This window comes from Sciurus carolinensis, chromosome 1 (genome assembly GCF_902686445.1).
Source record: "Sciurus carolinensis chromosome 1, mSciCar1.2, whole genome shotgun sequence".
NCBI lineage: Eukaryota > Metazoa > Chordata > Mammalia > Rodentia > Sciuridae > Sciurus > Sciurus carolinensis.
The window spans coordinates 161,221,061-161,236,885 of record NC_062213.1 but is presented as its reverse complement, the minus strand read 5'-3'; the positions used below and the strand labels follow the sequence as shown (position 1 = coordinate 161,236,885).

The window sequence follows — 15,825 nt, the reverse complement described above, 5'->3', positions numbered from 1 at the left end:
TAAATGAATAACTTTTGTATATTCTTATAGTGATTCAGCCTAGGAGGAAATCAGGAAAACTATCCTGTTCACAATAACCTCAAAATAAAATAAAGTAAAATCCTTGGGAGTTAGTCTAAGAGGTAAAAGATCCTTACAATGAAAATTATAGAACTCTGAAGAAAGAAATTGAAGACTTTAGAAGATGGTAAGACCTCCCATGTTCTTGGATAGGCAGAATTAAAATATTTTCAAAATGACTCTAGTACCAAAAGTAATATACAGATTCAATACAGTCCCCATCAAATACAAATGATGTTCTTCACCGAATTAGAAAAAAAAAAAAGATCCTTAAATTCATGTGGAAGAATAGGAGACCCAGAATATCCAAAACAATACTGAGCAAGAAAAGTGATACAGGAAGCATCACTATACCCTATCTTAAATTGTACCACAGAGCTATAGTAACAAAAACAGCATGGTATTGGCATCAGAGTAGACGGGAAGACCAGTGAAACAGAATAGAAGACACAGAGACAAACCCACATGCTTATAGCCATCTGATATTTGACAAAGATGCCATAAATATATTTTGGAGAAATGTCAGCCTTTTTAACAAATGATGTAGGGAAAACTGGATAACTAAGTAGAAAAATGAAACTAGGTCCCTCTCCCTCATCCTGCACAAAAGTCAAAATGAATTAAGGACTTATTAATTAGACTAGAAATATTGCAACTGCTAGAAAAAGACATGGGTCAACACTTCATTGTATTGGTGCTGGCACTCACTTCCCTAATAAGACCCTCAAAGCACAAGAAATAAAACCAGGAGGCAATAAGTGGGATGCCATCAAATTAAAAAGCTTTAAAGCAAAGCAAATGATTAAGAGTGTGGAGAGAGAGCCTACAGAATGGAAGAAAATTTTTGCTTGCTACTCTGAAGGTGATTAATATACAGAATATATAAAGAACTCAAAAAACTTAGCACCAGAAAAAAAAATAACCAATCAATAAATGGACAAAAATCTAAAACAGAACCTTCTCAAAAGAAGAAACACAAGGGGGTTTTCAAGATGGCGGACTAGAGGGTGGCTGCATTTCATGTTGCTCCAGGACTCAGGATTCAAGAAGAGAAGATATGGAGAGACTTGGGACCAACTGAAAGCCACCGGGTGAGTCTCTCCCATTGGGGAGGTGTCCTGGATGGGGTGGTAGTCCCAGAACACAGGGAACTTTGTGAAGTAGAGTTGCCCGGCGAGACACTCCTCCCGCCACTGGAGCAGTGAACACGGACAACTGGGAGCTTTGTAGAGGAGGCCGCTCAGCACAACGCTTGGTTTCGGAGCAACCCACCGGGGCTCCAGCGGCTGCCCAGAGGAAGAGCTGCGCGGCGAGCTGTTTGGACTCAGAGCAACCTCCTGAACAAGGGGGGGGAGGCGCGCAGTGAGTTGCTTGGTCTCCAAGCAACCACACAGAACGCCGGGTGGCTGCCTGGAGGAAGAGGCGTGTGGCGGGTCACTGGGGCTCGGAGCATCTGTACAAGGCTCCAGGTGGCTGCTCAGAGGAGGGGCCGCATAGCCAGGTGATTAGGTGCAAAGCATGGTCCCGGGACCTAGGCGGCTTCTCGGTGGAAGAGCTGCACAGAGACAAGCTGAGGGGTGGAGCGAAGGTTCCAGGACTACGGGCAGCTTCTCTGAGGAGGGGCAGCCTAAGGAGACTCGTCTGCGAAGGGCGAGGCTCCCAGACCCAGGAGGTAGGTCCGGGCCCCTGGGAACGTTGCCTGGGAAGGCTGCCCTGCCCAGGCGGTAGTTGTGGATTGAGGGAAACCTCCAGGAGGGGAACTGACCAGCGAGACCCCCCCACTGGGTGAGTCTTCCCCGCCGGGTGAGGTTTTCCCACAAGGACGGTAAAACCAGAGACACAGGCACAAACTGAGGCACTGCCTCAGCCTGCAGCCTAGTTCCACTTTGGTTGACCATTGGTCAACAAGTGGAGGCATCTCTGCCCACTAACCGGGAATATACCCCACCTGAGACCACCACCCCTAGAGAGGCAGCTTCCTTGTGGAGCACCGCATTATCAACTTCCTCCAAGACTTCAGGCAACTGAAGGCTAAGAGGGGATATACTAGAAATCTTCAGGGACATTATAAGTCAATAGAGGAAATCTGCAACATCTCAGCAGTCCACTGATACCTGAACAATATGAGAAAACAAGGGAAGAGAATGCCTCAAACAAATCTAGATGTTACATCAATAAAATCGAATGACAGCATGGCAGAAGAAATGACAGAAAGGGAGTTCAGAATGTACATAATTAACATGATAAGGGAAGCAAACGATGAAATGAAAGAGCAAATGCAGGCATTGAATGATCGCACCAATCGACAGTTAAAAGAGCAAATACAGGAAGCAAAAGATCATTTCAATAAAGATTTAGAAATACTGAAAAAAAAACAAACAGAAATCCTTGAAATGAAGGAAACAATAAACCAAATTAAGAACTCCATAGGAAGCACAACCAATAGGATAGAACACCTGGAAGACAAAACCTCAGATATTGAAGACGAAATATTTAACCTTGAAAACAAAGTTGAACAAACAGAGAAGATGGTAAGAAATCATGAACAGAATCTCCAAGAACTATGGGATATCATGAAAAGACCAAATTTAAGAATTACTGGGATTGAGGAAGGCTTAGAGAAACAAACCAAAGGAATGAACGATCTATTCAATGAAATCATTTCAGAAAATTTCCCAAATCTGAAGAATGAAATGGAAAATCAAGTTCAAGAGGCTTATAGGATTCCAAATACACAAAATTGCAACAGACCCACACCAAGGCACATTATAATGAAAATACAAAATAACATACAAAATAAAGACAGAATTTTAAAGGCTGTGAGAGAAAAGAACCAAATTACATTCAGGGGGAAACCAATATGGATATCAGCAGATTTTTCAATCCAGACCCTAAAGCTAGAAGGGCCTGGAACATTTTTCAAGCCCTGAAAGAAAATGGATGCCAACCAAGAATCTTATACCCAGCAAAACTTACCTTCAGATTTGATGATGAAATAAAATCCTTCCATGATAAAAGCTAAAAGAATTTACAAAAAGAAAGCCAGCATTACAGAACATTCTCAGCAAAATATTCCATGAGGAAGAGATGAAAAACAAAGAAGAAAATCAGCAAAGGGAGGAGCTATCCTAAAGGAACTGTCAAATAAAGGAGGAACCAAGTCGTGTCAAAAATAAATAAATAAATGAGTCAAATGACCGGGAATACAAATCATATCTCAATAATAACCCTGAATATTAATGACCTGAATTCATCAATCAAAAGACATAGACTGGCAGATTGGATTAAAAAGAAAGATCCTACAATATGTTGCCTACAAGAGACTCATCTCATAGAAAGAGATACCCAAAGACTAAAGGTGAAAGGATGGGGAAAAACATACCTTGCACATAGACTCAGCAAAAAAGCTGGGGTATCCATCCTCATTTCCAATAATGTGGACGTCAAGCCAAAGTTAGAAGGGATAAAGAAGGACATTTCATACTGCTTAAGGGAAGCATAAATCAGCAAGACATAACAATCATAAATATCTATGCCCCAAACAGTGGCTCATCCACGTATGTCAAACAAATCCTTCTCAATCTCAGAAACCAAATAGACCATAATACAATAATAGTAGGTGATTTAAACACGCCTCTCTCACCACTGGACAGATCTTCCAAACAAAAATTGAACAAAGAAACCATAGAACTCAATAACACAATCAATAATTTAGACTTAACAGACATTTATAGAATATACCATCCAACAAACAGTGAATACACTTTCTTCTCAGCAGCACATGGATCCTTCTCTAAAATAGACCATATATTATGCCACAAAGCTAATGTTAGCAAATACAAGAAGATAGAGACACTACCTTGTATTCTATCAGATCATAATGGGTTGAAGTTAGAAATAAATGAAAGAGTAAAAAACAGAAACTACTCCAACACCTGGAGATTAAACAATATGCTATTATATGATGAATGAATAACAGAAGATATTAGGAAGGAAATTAAAAAATTCTTAGAGGTAAATGGGAACAAAGAAACATCATATCAAAATCTTTGGGACACTATGAAAGCAGTACTTAGAGGAAAATTTATTTCATGGAGCGCATTCAATAAAAGAAGTAAAACTCAAAAAATAAACGACCTAACACTACAGCTCAAAGCCCTAGAAAAAGAAGAACAGACCAACACCAAAAGTAGTAGAAGATAGGAAATAGTTAAACTCAGAGCTGAAATCAACGAAATTGAAACAAAAGAAACAATACAAAAAATTGACAAAATAAATAGTTGGTTGTTTGAAAAAATAAACAAAATTGATAAACTCTTGGCCACACTAACAAGAGAAGACGAGAGAAAACCCAAATCACTAAAATTCGGAATGAACAAGGAAATATCACAACAGAAATGATTGAAATACAAAACGTAATTATAGAAGGTATTTTGAAATCTATACTCCAACAAAATAGAAAATTTCGAAGACATCAACAAGTTTCTAGAGACATATGAATTGCCTAAACTGAACGAGGAGGACATACATAATTTAAATAGACCAATTTCAAGTAATGAAATAGAAGAAGTCATCAAAAGCCTACCAACAAAGAAAAGTTCAGGACCAGATGGGTTCTCAGCTGAGTTCTACAAAACCTTTAAAGAAGAGCTCATTCCAATACTTTTCAAAGTATTCCATGAAATAGAAGAGGAGGGAACCCTCCCAAACTCATTCTATGAAGCCAATATCACCCTGATACCTAAACCAGACAGAGACACATCGAGGAAAGAAAATTTCAGACCAATATCCTTAATGAACATCGACGCAAAAATTCTCAACAAAATTTTAGCAAATTGTATACAAAAATATATTAAAAAGATAGTGCACCATGATCAAGTGGGTTTCATCCCAGGGATGCAAGGTTGGTTCAACATGAGGAAATCAATAAATGTAATTCACCATATCAACAGACTTAAAGTAAAAAATCACATGATTCTTTCAATAGATGCAGAAAAAGCATTCGATAAAATACAGCACCCCTTCATGCTCAAAACACTGGAAAAAATAGGGATAGTGGGAGCATTCCTTAACATTGTAAAGGCCATCTACGCTAAGCCCATGGCTAATATCATTCTAAATGGTGAAAAACTGAAAGCATTTCCCCTAAAAATTGGAACAAGGCAGGGATGCCCGCTTTCACCACTTCTATTCAATATCGTCCTTGAAACTCTAGCCAGAGCAATTAGACAGATCAAAGAAATTAAAGGGATACGAATAGGAAAAGAACTCAAACTATCCCTATTTGCTGATGATATGATTATATACTTAGAGGAACCAGGAAATTCCACCAGAAAACTTTTAGAACTCATAAGTGAATTCAGTAAAGTGGCAGGGTATAAGATCAATGCTCATAAATCTAATGCATTTTTATACATAAGTGATGAATCTTCAGAAAGAGAAGTTTGGAAAACTACCCCATTCACAATAGCATCGAAAAAAATAAAATACTTGGGAATCAATCTAACAAAAGAGGTGAAAGACCTCTACAATGAGAACTACAGAACACTAAAGAAAGAAATTAAAGAAAACCTTAGAAGATGGAAAGAGCTCCCATGTTCTTGGATAGGCAGAATTAATATTGTCAAAATGGCCATACTACCAAAAGTACTATACAGATTCAATGCAATTCCAATTCAAATCCCAATGACGTACCTTACAGAAATAGAACAAGCAATCATGAAATTCATCTGGAAGAATAAGAAACCCAGAATAGCTAAAGCAATCCTTCGCAGGAAAAATGAAGCTGGTGGTATCGCAATACCAGAACTTCAACTATACTACAAAGCAATAGTAACAAAAACGGCATGGTATTGTTACCAAAATAGACAGGTAGATCAATGCTACAGAATAGAGAACACGAACACAAACCCAAATAAATACAATTTTCTCATACTAGACAAAGGGGCCAAAAATATGCAATGGAGAAAAGATAGCCTCTTCAACAAATGGTGCTGGGAAAATTGGAAATCCATATGCAACAGAATGAAACTAAACCTATATCTCTCACCATCACGATACTAAACTCAAAATGGATTAAGGACCTCGGAATCAGACCAGAGATCCTGCAGATTATAGAAGAAAAAGTAGGTCCAGATCTTCAACATGTCGGCTTAGGATCAGACTTCCTTAACAGGACTCCCATAGCGCAAGAAATAAAAGCAAGAATCAATAACTGGGATAGATTCAAACTAAAAAGCTTTCTCTCAGCAAAGGAAACTATCAGCAATGCGGAGAGAGAGCCTACAGAGTGGGAGAAAATCTTTGCCACTCATACTTCAGATAGGGCACTGATTTCCAGAATATATAAAGAACTCAAAAAACTCAACACCACCCCTCCATCTTCTCCCCTGACTCACTTTCTTTCTCCTCCTCACTTTTCCACTCTCTGTAGCACATGCCCTTTCTCTTTTCCTCTCATTTTCTCTCTCTTGCCCTGCAGAGAGACACTCTGTTTGCTCAATAAACTCCCTTATGTGATTTCCCAAAAAAAAAAAAAAAAAAAAAAAAAACCAAAAACTCAACACCAAGAATACAAATAACCCAATCGACAAATGGGCTAAGGAAATGAACAGACACTTCACAGAAGAAGATCTACAAGCAATCAACAAACATATGGGAAAATGTTCAACATCTCTAGTAATAAGAGAAATGCAAATCAAAACCACCCTAAGATTCCATCTCACCCCAATTAGAATGGTGATTATCAAGAGTACAAGCAACAACTGGTGTTGGCGAGGATGTGGGGGAAAAGGTACACTCATACATTGCTGGTTGGGCTGCAAATTAGTGCAGCCATTCTGGAAAGCAGTGTGGAGATTCCTTAGAAAACTTGGAATGGAACCACCATTTGACCCAGCTATCCCACTCCTTGGCCTATACCCAAAGGACTTAAAATCAGCATACTACAGAGATACAGCCACATCAATGTTCATAGCTGCTCAATTTACAATAGCCAGTGTGTGGAACCAACCTAGATGACCTTCAGTTGATGAATGGATAAAGAAACTGTGGTATATATATATACAATGGAATATTACTCAGCCATAAAGAATGATAAAATTATGGCATTTGCAGGCAAATGGATGAAATTGGAGAATATTGTGCTAAGTGAGATAAGCCAATCTCAAAAAACCAAAGGAAGAATGATCTCGCTGATAAGTGGATGATGACACATAATGGGGCATGGGAGGGGTTAGTGTTAGGGTTAGAGTGAGGGTTAGGGAGGGGGGCAAGATTGGAGGAAGGAAGGACTGTATAGAAGGAAAAGGGGTGGAAGGGGTGGGGGGAAGGGAAAAAATAACAGAATGAATCAACCAACATTACCCTATGTAAATTTATGATTACACAAATGGTATGCCTTTACTCCATGTACAAACAGAGAAACAACATGTATCCCATTTGTTTACAATTAAAGGAAAAAAAAAAGAAACACAAATGTCCAACAAATTTATGAAAACAGTCTTCAGCATCTCTAGCAATAAGAGTGGTGCAAATCAAAACTACAGTAAGGTTTCATCTCAGTCTGGTCAGAATGGCAATATCAAGAACACAAGAATAAATGCAAGTAAGGATGTTGGGGAAGAAGGTATACTTGTACATTATTGGAACTGTAAAGTAGTACTGGAAAGCAGTATGAAGATTCCTCAAAAAACGAGAAGTGAAACCACAATATGACCCTGCTATTCTACTCCATGGTATTTATTCCAAAGTCAGCATACCGTAACCTCATACAGAAACCTCAGTGTTTATAGCAGCATAATTCACAATAACTAGATTTATGGAATCAACCTGTATGACTGTCAGTAGATAAATGGATTAAGAAATTATAACATATATATAAAGAAGAATAGAATCAGGGCATTTGCTGGTAGATGGATGGAAATATAGAACATCAGGAAAAAAAGGGTTGAATGTTTTCTCTCCTATGTGGAAGCTAGAGTAAAATAAAGGAAAGAAGGAGGGAAGAATTGGATATCATAAAGATATAGGTAAGATCTGTAGTATAGAAGGAGATTGAGAAGGGAGAGAAATGAGAAAGGGGTGGAAATGTGGAGTGAATTTTTTTTAAAAAAAATCACATTATGTGCATGTATAATATACCACGGGAATTTTACCTTTATGTATAAGTAGAAAGAACCAATAAAAAATAATTGAATGAAAGACCAGTAAAGTAAAGGAAGGAGAATAGGGGAGGGACGTGTGGAGGGGAGGGAAAAGGGGGAGAATATGGACTTAAATAAAATTCAATGCATGTATGATTCTGTTAGGATAAACCAACTACTATACATAACTATAATGCTCTAATAAAAATAAAAAGGTTAATCGTACCTACATAGTATACTGTACATAAGTTGCATTTTTTTGTGTGTGTCAAATAATGGGCTAAATAGTTGAATCTCTGAAAAGTATAAGGACAGAGAACCAAGGTTATGTTAACATTATCCTTGCTAGATGAAGTAAATACCTGAAGTGATAGGGCTGGTTAATACTTTTAACTCTCAGTGGTTTTCAGATAAGGAATAACAAAGTAACTTAGGTAGTGATAGCAACAATTCAGGTCTTCTAACTTCATCTTTAAAAGAAATCAGTCCTCTGTATTTCAATGAAGCAAATGTCTCAATCTATTCTCTGCATCTTTCCTAACTGTACATTATAACACACAGCCTCACACACATGTAAAGCAACTGAAATATGTTATTTTCAGATGGGTCATATTTACTCATAGGCTACTTCATATAAAGATTAGGGATTGAGCCATTCAGGTGTTAATTTCATAGAATCTTGGTATAACTTTCTCAGAAATTCTTAATACAGGAAAGAACACAAAATTCTGCATTAAAAGATTTAACTGTTTATTACATTTCAAGCATGTAATCTTATGGGTTTTAGTTGAGAGGGTTAGAAATCCGAAACAGGGGGAAAGGCAGATCCAAAGTGAATCTAAAGAATATAGCACCATGGGAGCTTGTTAAAAGAGATGCCTGGAACCACCAACTCACATTCCAAGTCATGGGTCTAGGGTGGGTCCAAGGAACTTGAAAGTTGACTGTTCTGCCCTTTCATGTCTGTGACGAAGGTGGCTCTGGAACCACACTGATACATATTGATAAGAACAAGGGCAATTACTTACCAGCTGTTGGAAACTGAAATTCACCCCCTTCTTCCTTCTTTAGAGGATCCTACCTAGTTTGAAAGACTGAGGACATTGTTTCTTCTGTATCCACAATTTTATGACAGCAATTACCCTTAAGGTAGAATGAGACAGTAAGTTGAGCATCCCTAATCCAAGATTTGAAATGATCCAAAATTTGAAAGCACCGACTCTATGTGACAAGTGGAAAATTTTATCCCCAATCTTAGGTGATGAGTTGTTGTCAAAATGCAGGTGCACAACTCATACTTTATTTGGTGTCCTCAAGGGATAAAAACCTTTTCAGCTCCTTTCAGGTGTAATATAACTTTCCTCCCACTCCAAGACTCCACATGCAATGTCAGATCCCTATGATACCTTGTGGCCCAGACCTATACATGCATTACTTACTGGGTTTTTAAAATATTTTCTGCTTTGTGATATTAAGGTATTATCAAAAACATTTTTTAAAAATCCTGTACATACTCCAGTGATTAACAGTTGTAAAGAGGAAGCACAAAACTCAAACTGTTGGAGAAATCGGGCATTGGTGTATGTGTGAAACATCTAACAGGATAGCATGGTATAGGAATGATTACCATATGTGACCTAAAGAAACAAAGGAGTAAAGTGGTGAAGTAAATTGCTAAAATGATGAACAGAAAAAATTAAAAAACACTGCATAAAGCTAAAGTGAAGTTGATCACCTGTTGAAAGAACAGAGCTATCAGTGTCAACAGTGAACACATATACCATTGAATGGTATATTAATCATTGAGAAGCAAAGATCTATCATGATAAATTAAAAGTTAAAGAACCCTGAGTTCAATCCCCAGAACCGCAAAAAAAAAAAAAAGGATACCAAATACGCAACAGACTCTTTATCGAAATTTAAAAAGAGATGCAGCTTTAAATTTTTCAAGATTTGTGGCAATAAAGCATCTGCTGATCACAAAAATTCATTAGTGATTTTGCCAAGGTCATTGCTGATGAAATCTGATGTCAGAGCAAGATGTAATGCTGAAGAAACATCACTGTTTTGACTTTTTGGCCCTAGAAAGACATTGACTACAGCTGATGAGATAGTCCCTATGCAAATGAAAAATGGCAACTACAGAATAACTGTGGTGGAAGGTGTTAATATAATAGGCATGCAGAAGTGTATGATAGGCAAACTTTTGTATCCTTGCTATTATAAAGGAATACATTTCTTACTGGTCCTTTATCATTGTAACAGGCATGGATCAGGAGGGATATCTTTTCTGACTTGTTCACAGACATTTTGTTCCATGACTTGTGCTCACTACTGAATTGAACCATATGACTGCAAGATTTTGTTATTCCCTGACAAACGTTCTGCTCATCCTCCATTTGAAATTCTCATTAAAAGTAATGCTTATTCCATGTACTTTCCCCCATATGTGACTTTGTTAATTCATCCATATGACCAGGGTGTCATTAGATCAATGAAGAGTAAATATAAAACATTTTCTTAAACACTATGCTAGCAGCAGTGAACTGAGGCATGAATGTGGGTTTTCAAAAGCAATTTAGCATGAAGGATGCTATATATGTTATTGCCAGTATTGGAAACTGAAATGAATAAAGACAGTTGTGTATGCCTGGTACAGTCTCTGGTATGGGACTGTCTTCAGTAATAAGATGAACAAGGTGGTGATTTTGAAAGATTCTATATTTCATGTGAAATAAAAGTGATATCTGGTCTTACATACACAAAAAAGTATACCTTTAGAATGTCAGTAAACTGGAAGAAGTAGATACAGAAGGGTTTCAGTTTGTGGATATGTGTGTATTCATAGTACTAGGGATTGAACCCAGAGCTTTGTATATGCTAAGTGTATACTGTTCTACTGAGCTACCTCTCCAGATTCTGGAAGGTTTTTTTTTGTTGTTGTTTTTTGTTTTTAACAAAAACGAGGCTCCATTTCATTTATCAATGGATGGCTCAGATTTTGGATAAGGGTAATCACTGCAGAAAAAGTGTCTATATGTGACATGGTGAAAATGTGAAATAGGCTTATTGAAATATGAGAGCAGCATGTATTTGTAACAATACAAGAAATTCTGTTGGTTTATAAATCAGAGAATTACAGACAAAAGCAAATAACTCAGGAGGAAACATTTGAAAAGCCACCTAGCAGATGCTTCTTCATCTCTAGAAAACACATTTCCTGGTCCCCCAACTATGTGTGATGTTCTTTTCACCTAAAAAGAAGTAGTATATAGTAACCTTTTAAACAACACATGCATCACAGGTGTAGTATAAAGCTGCCATTGTTTGGTGGTGGTGCTGTTTAAACATGGGTACGGAGATTGCAGTGATGCCACTATGCTATCTAGTTGCCATGAACACACTACTTTTAGCATTCTATTAATGGTACATCATACATTTTACTGTTAATTATTTACATGTGAATACATTAAGAAAATTAGTGTTTATCTGTAGCATATAAATTCAGAGTCAGGAATGATAGTGATGCCGAACAACCAGATTGTCCATATGGGTGGCTGAGATAGTGACACCTTTGCTTTTGGTTGGCTCAGTGTAAACAAGCTTTGTTTTATGCACAAAATTATTTTTTTAAAAATTGTTACCTTTATACACTCACACATTGCTGGTGGGACTGCAAATTGGTACAGCCACTCTGGAAAGCAGTATGGAGATTCCTTAAAAAACTTAGAATGGAACCACCATTTGATCCAGCTATCCCAGTCCTTGGCCTATACCCAAAGGAGCTAAAATCAGCATACTACAGTGACATCGCCACATCACTGTTTATAGCAGCTCAGTTCACAATAGCCAAATTTTGGAACCAACCTAGATACCCTTCAATAGATGAGTAGATAAAGAAACTGTGGTATATACACAATGGAATATTATTCAGCCATAAAGCAGAATAAAATTGTGGTATTTGCAGGTAAATGGATGAAGTGGAGAATATGCTAAGTAAAATAGGCCAATCTCAAGAAAACCAAAGGCCAAATGATTTCTCTGACAAGTGCTGGATGATACATAATGGGGCAGAGGGAGGTAAGGGAAGAATGGAAGAAGGATGGATTGTGTAGATGGAAATGAGGGGTGGGGAGGGGGCAGAGGAAGGAAAGAAAATAGAATAAGCTAAACATCATTACCCTATGTACATGTATGAATATGCAAATGGTATAACTCTTCTTCGTGTACAACCAGAGGAACAATAGTTATACTCCATTTGTGTACACAATGAATCAAAGTTAAATAAAGAGAAAAAAATTGTTACCTTAGGCAACAATTATAAGTTCTGTATGAAACATAAATGAAGTTTGTGTTTAGATTTGGGTCTTATCTTCAAATTATCTCATTAAGTAGGTACAACTATTCCAAAACCTGAAAACTTCTGATCCTTAAAGCATTTCACATGAGGGATACTCAACCTGTAGTCCTTTCATTTTGGCACCTCCCCAATAATATGCTTTCATTGAAAAACCTCCAACATGTCTTATTTACTTGTATTTCTACTGGAGGGTCTTAAGGGCAGAAACTCTTATTTGTATCTGAATCGCTTAGAACTATACGTGACAGGTAATAGTCACTGAATTGCTTACATAACAAGCATGGATGCATACTTTGAATTTAGAAACAGAAAGTTGTGTCTTTTCATTGTCTGCCTAGAGACGGTTTCCCAGCCTGTCTTTGTATTTCTCATTTAGAGGTGTTGAAAGTGAACTGAGGTACAATGCAGTTTTATAGTTATTTGATTCATGAATCAGACAGCTCCAAACCAGAAGTGATTTGGGACCTCCACTTAGGAAACTTAGTGGGAAGACTATAATATAATAGGGTTGCCACAGAAATAAAGGAAGGTACATATCTGATAGGTTACAGGTACATGGTTGCTTTATTTTTTTGAAAGTCCCTAGTTGTATAATTTTAATCTTGTTGGTTCCTTCACATTGGTTGAGCTTAAATACTATTTATCTTTAACACAGCATTTGTGAGAAATAGCTCAAGGCATGTTGCCTTACATTTGCAAATTGAACTAAGTTTAGATCACTTATGAAGCCTAACTGGTTTTGTTTATTGAAGGATTCTTCAGGCTTGATCTCCACTTTAATAATGTAACAGAGGACAGTGTTTATAACTTGCCTATATAGTATTATATGCAATCACTTGATTTTAATTTCCTTTTTAGTTCACTGTGTCAATATATCATCTTATTGTAGAATTGGTTGCACCTATTGAAATTATAAATAGCAAACTTGTCCATTAATATTGTGGATGTCATAATGGGACACCTTTTTATCTAGTTCTTGGTAAAATGATTTGTAAACTTCTGATCTTATGAAAGGTCACAGCTATACCTATAAATTTTTTGAATGTTTTTAAATATAAAGAAATAGAACCAAGAGAACAAAATATGCTTGTCTTAAATGAGTTTAAAAAATGCATCAGGTACTGACATGTAGTTCTGTACTTAGAGATTTTATTATTCATTTTAAATCATAAGCACACAGTCTCCTTGTGCAAATGGAGACAGTAAAGCTTTTTTATATTGATTTATCAACCAAATATACTTGCTTCCTGAATATGTGACTTGTGACTGATCATTTTCCACTATAAACCCAAAATGATAACTTTGTATAGGTGAGAGCATTTTGAAAGTTAGGTTTTAACTAAAAGAGGGACCAATTAATGTTTTGAAGTTGAATTCACATATGAAATTTTAGAGATTTAGAAACATTTTATTCCCAAAACTCAGGTATGTTTTAAAAGCATCCTTACTGTTTACTGCATATGTGTATTAATTTGATTTCTTTTTTTTCCAAACTTCCTAGACAGAATTTCAGAGTTGGAAGTATTCTAAGAAATCATCTAATCTGATTGACCAAGCTGTTTCATGACCTTGTCAGAATTAGAATCAAGAACTCCCAATTCTGTGAGGTTTTTTTGTTATTACTGCTTATATTTGTGTATTTGTTTTTTAGGTGACTGCTCTTCAAGATGAGAAGAGTTCACTGGTTTCTGAGAATGAGATGATGAATGAAAAACTTGACCAGTTGGATGGCTCTTTTGATGATCCAAATACAATGGTTGCAAAAAAGTATTTTCATGCACAGTTACAACTAGAACAGTTACAGGAAGAGAACTTCAGGTAGCATTTTTAGTAGACATTATTTTATAATTATTTTATATAGAGTTCTTTTCATTAAACTAGTTGTTATAAAATAATATGAACTAATTATTAGTATTTTAAGCATATTTAGGACACTGATTAAGCTACTAAAAATACCAAGTGGTTCCTCCCTCACTGAACTTCTTGTCCAAATAAGCAAATAGGATATGTGAAACAATTCAAAGATACAAGACAAATGAAGGCCATAAACAAGCCATTGGGAGTTCAAGAGAGTGAATAATGAAACCTGGAAGAAATAGGGAGTTTCTTACATAAGAGAGAGAATCTGACAACCAATGGAAAAAATGTAAATCTTAAATGCTTCTTACTTGAACATTTATATTACTACTTTTAAAAATAGAGTTCTGGGCCGGGGCTGTATCTCAGTGGCAGAGCGCTCACCTAGCACACATGAGGCACTGGGTTCAAACCTCAGCACCACTTAAAAGTAAATAAATAAAGGTATTGTGTCCATCTACAACTAAAAAAAATTTTTTTAAAAATAGAGTTCTTACCTCTAATAAACACTGATTACTGCTTGTGTGCTTACCACTGAGTTTTGTACCATTAGATCTTGAAGGCAACCATTCTTATTTTACCATACATTTTTTTTTAATACCCTTTCAAACTTGCAAAAAAAGATTGCAAGAATACTACAAGGAATTCCTTTACTTTTACAGTGTTTTATAGTTGGGAGTTTTATGGTTTTCTCTATTTGCTTTAGCACTTTCTCTATTCATATGCATATTTTTCTGAATCGTTTGACACTAAGTTGGAGACATGCCTCTATTTCAGTGTGTATTTCCTAAAAACCAGGACATCCTTTTATAAACCACAGTATAGGAAATTTATCACTGATTAAACATTATTATACTAATCCTCAGACTACATTCAAATTCTATCAATTGTTTCAATGTTCCTTATAAATTTTTTTACTCCTGCTTTGAAATTCAGTCCAGGATTATGCATTATATCTGGAAATGAACTCTTCTTCAAAGGACTGTAAATGTATTACTGTCATTTATTTTGAAGCTCAAATTTTCCCAGATTTGGTCAATGAGAAGCATTTCAACTGGTGATTGTGGCCTTTCTTTGAGCACTTTGTTAGTTTCTCATATTACAAAGTTTTCCAGATACATTGTCATTAATTTATTGCAGTCTCCTCAGAGTTAATATTTGACCTCTTTACATGTTATCTCTAAAAACAGTTAAACTAGAGATTAATAGGCACATGTTTCAGAAGTATAAATGAAAAATCAGAACATTAAACTTTCTTTTCATGCCTATTGCAAAATTAAGAGCCATAAAACCTTATTCTTTCAGTCTTTCCTGTTTTGAATGTGTAATATAAGTATGTCATGCTAAAGTCGTCTCAGTAGGAAGACAAATGATGGAAATTGTAAATATTTATAAAATATTATA

General features: G+C 36.4%; 1 protein-coding gene across 1 annotated transcript in view; it reads left to right on the top strand.

Annotated features, from left to right (window-relative positions):
- The window catches only part of Hook1 (hook microtubule tethering protein 1), a 68,482-nt gene that overhangs the window by 22,848 nt on the left and 29,809 nt on the right, over positions 1 to 15,825 (top strand). The window contains exon 9 of the mRNA XM_047567359.1: positions 14,216 to 14,382. Within this exon, the coding sequence (XP_047423315.1) occupies positions 14,216 to 14,382 (167 nt within the window). The remainder of the gene's footprint in view (positions 1 to 14,215; positions 14,383 to 15,825) is intronic.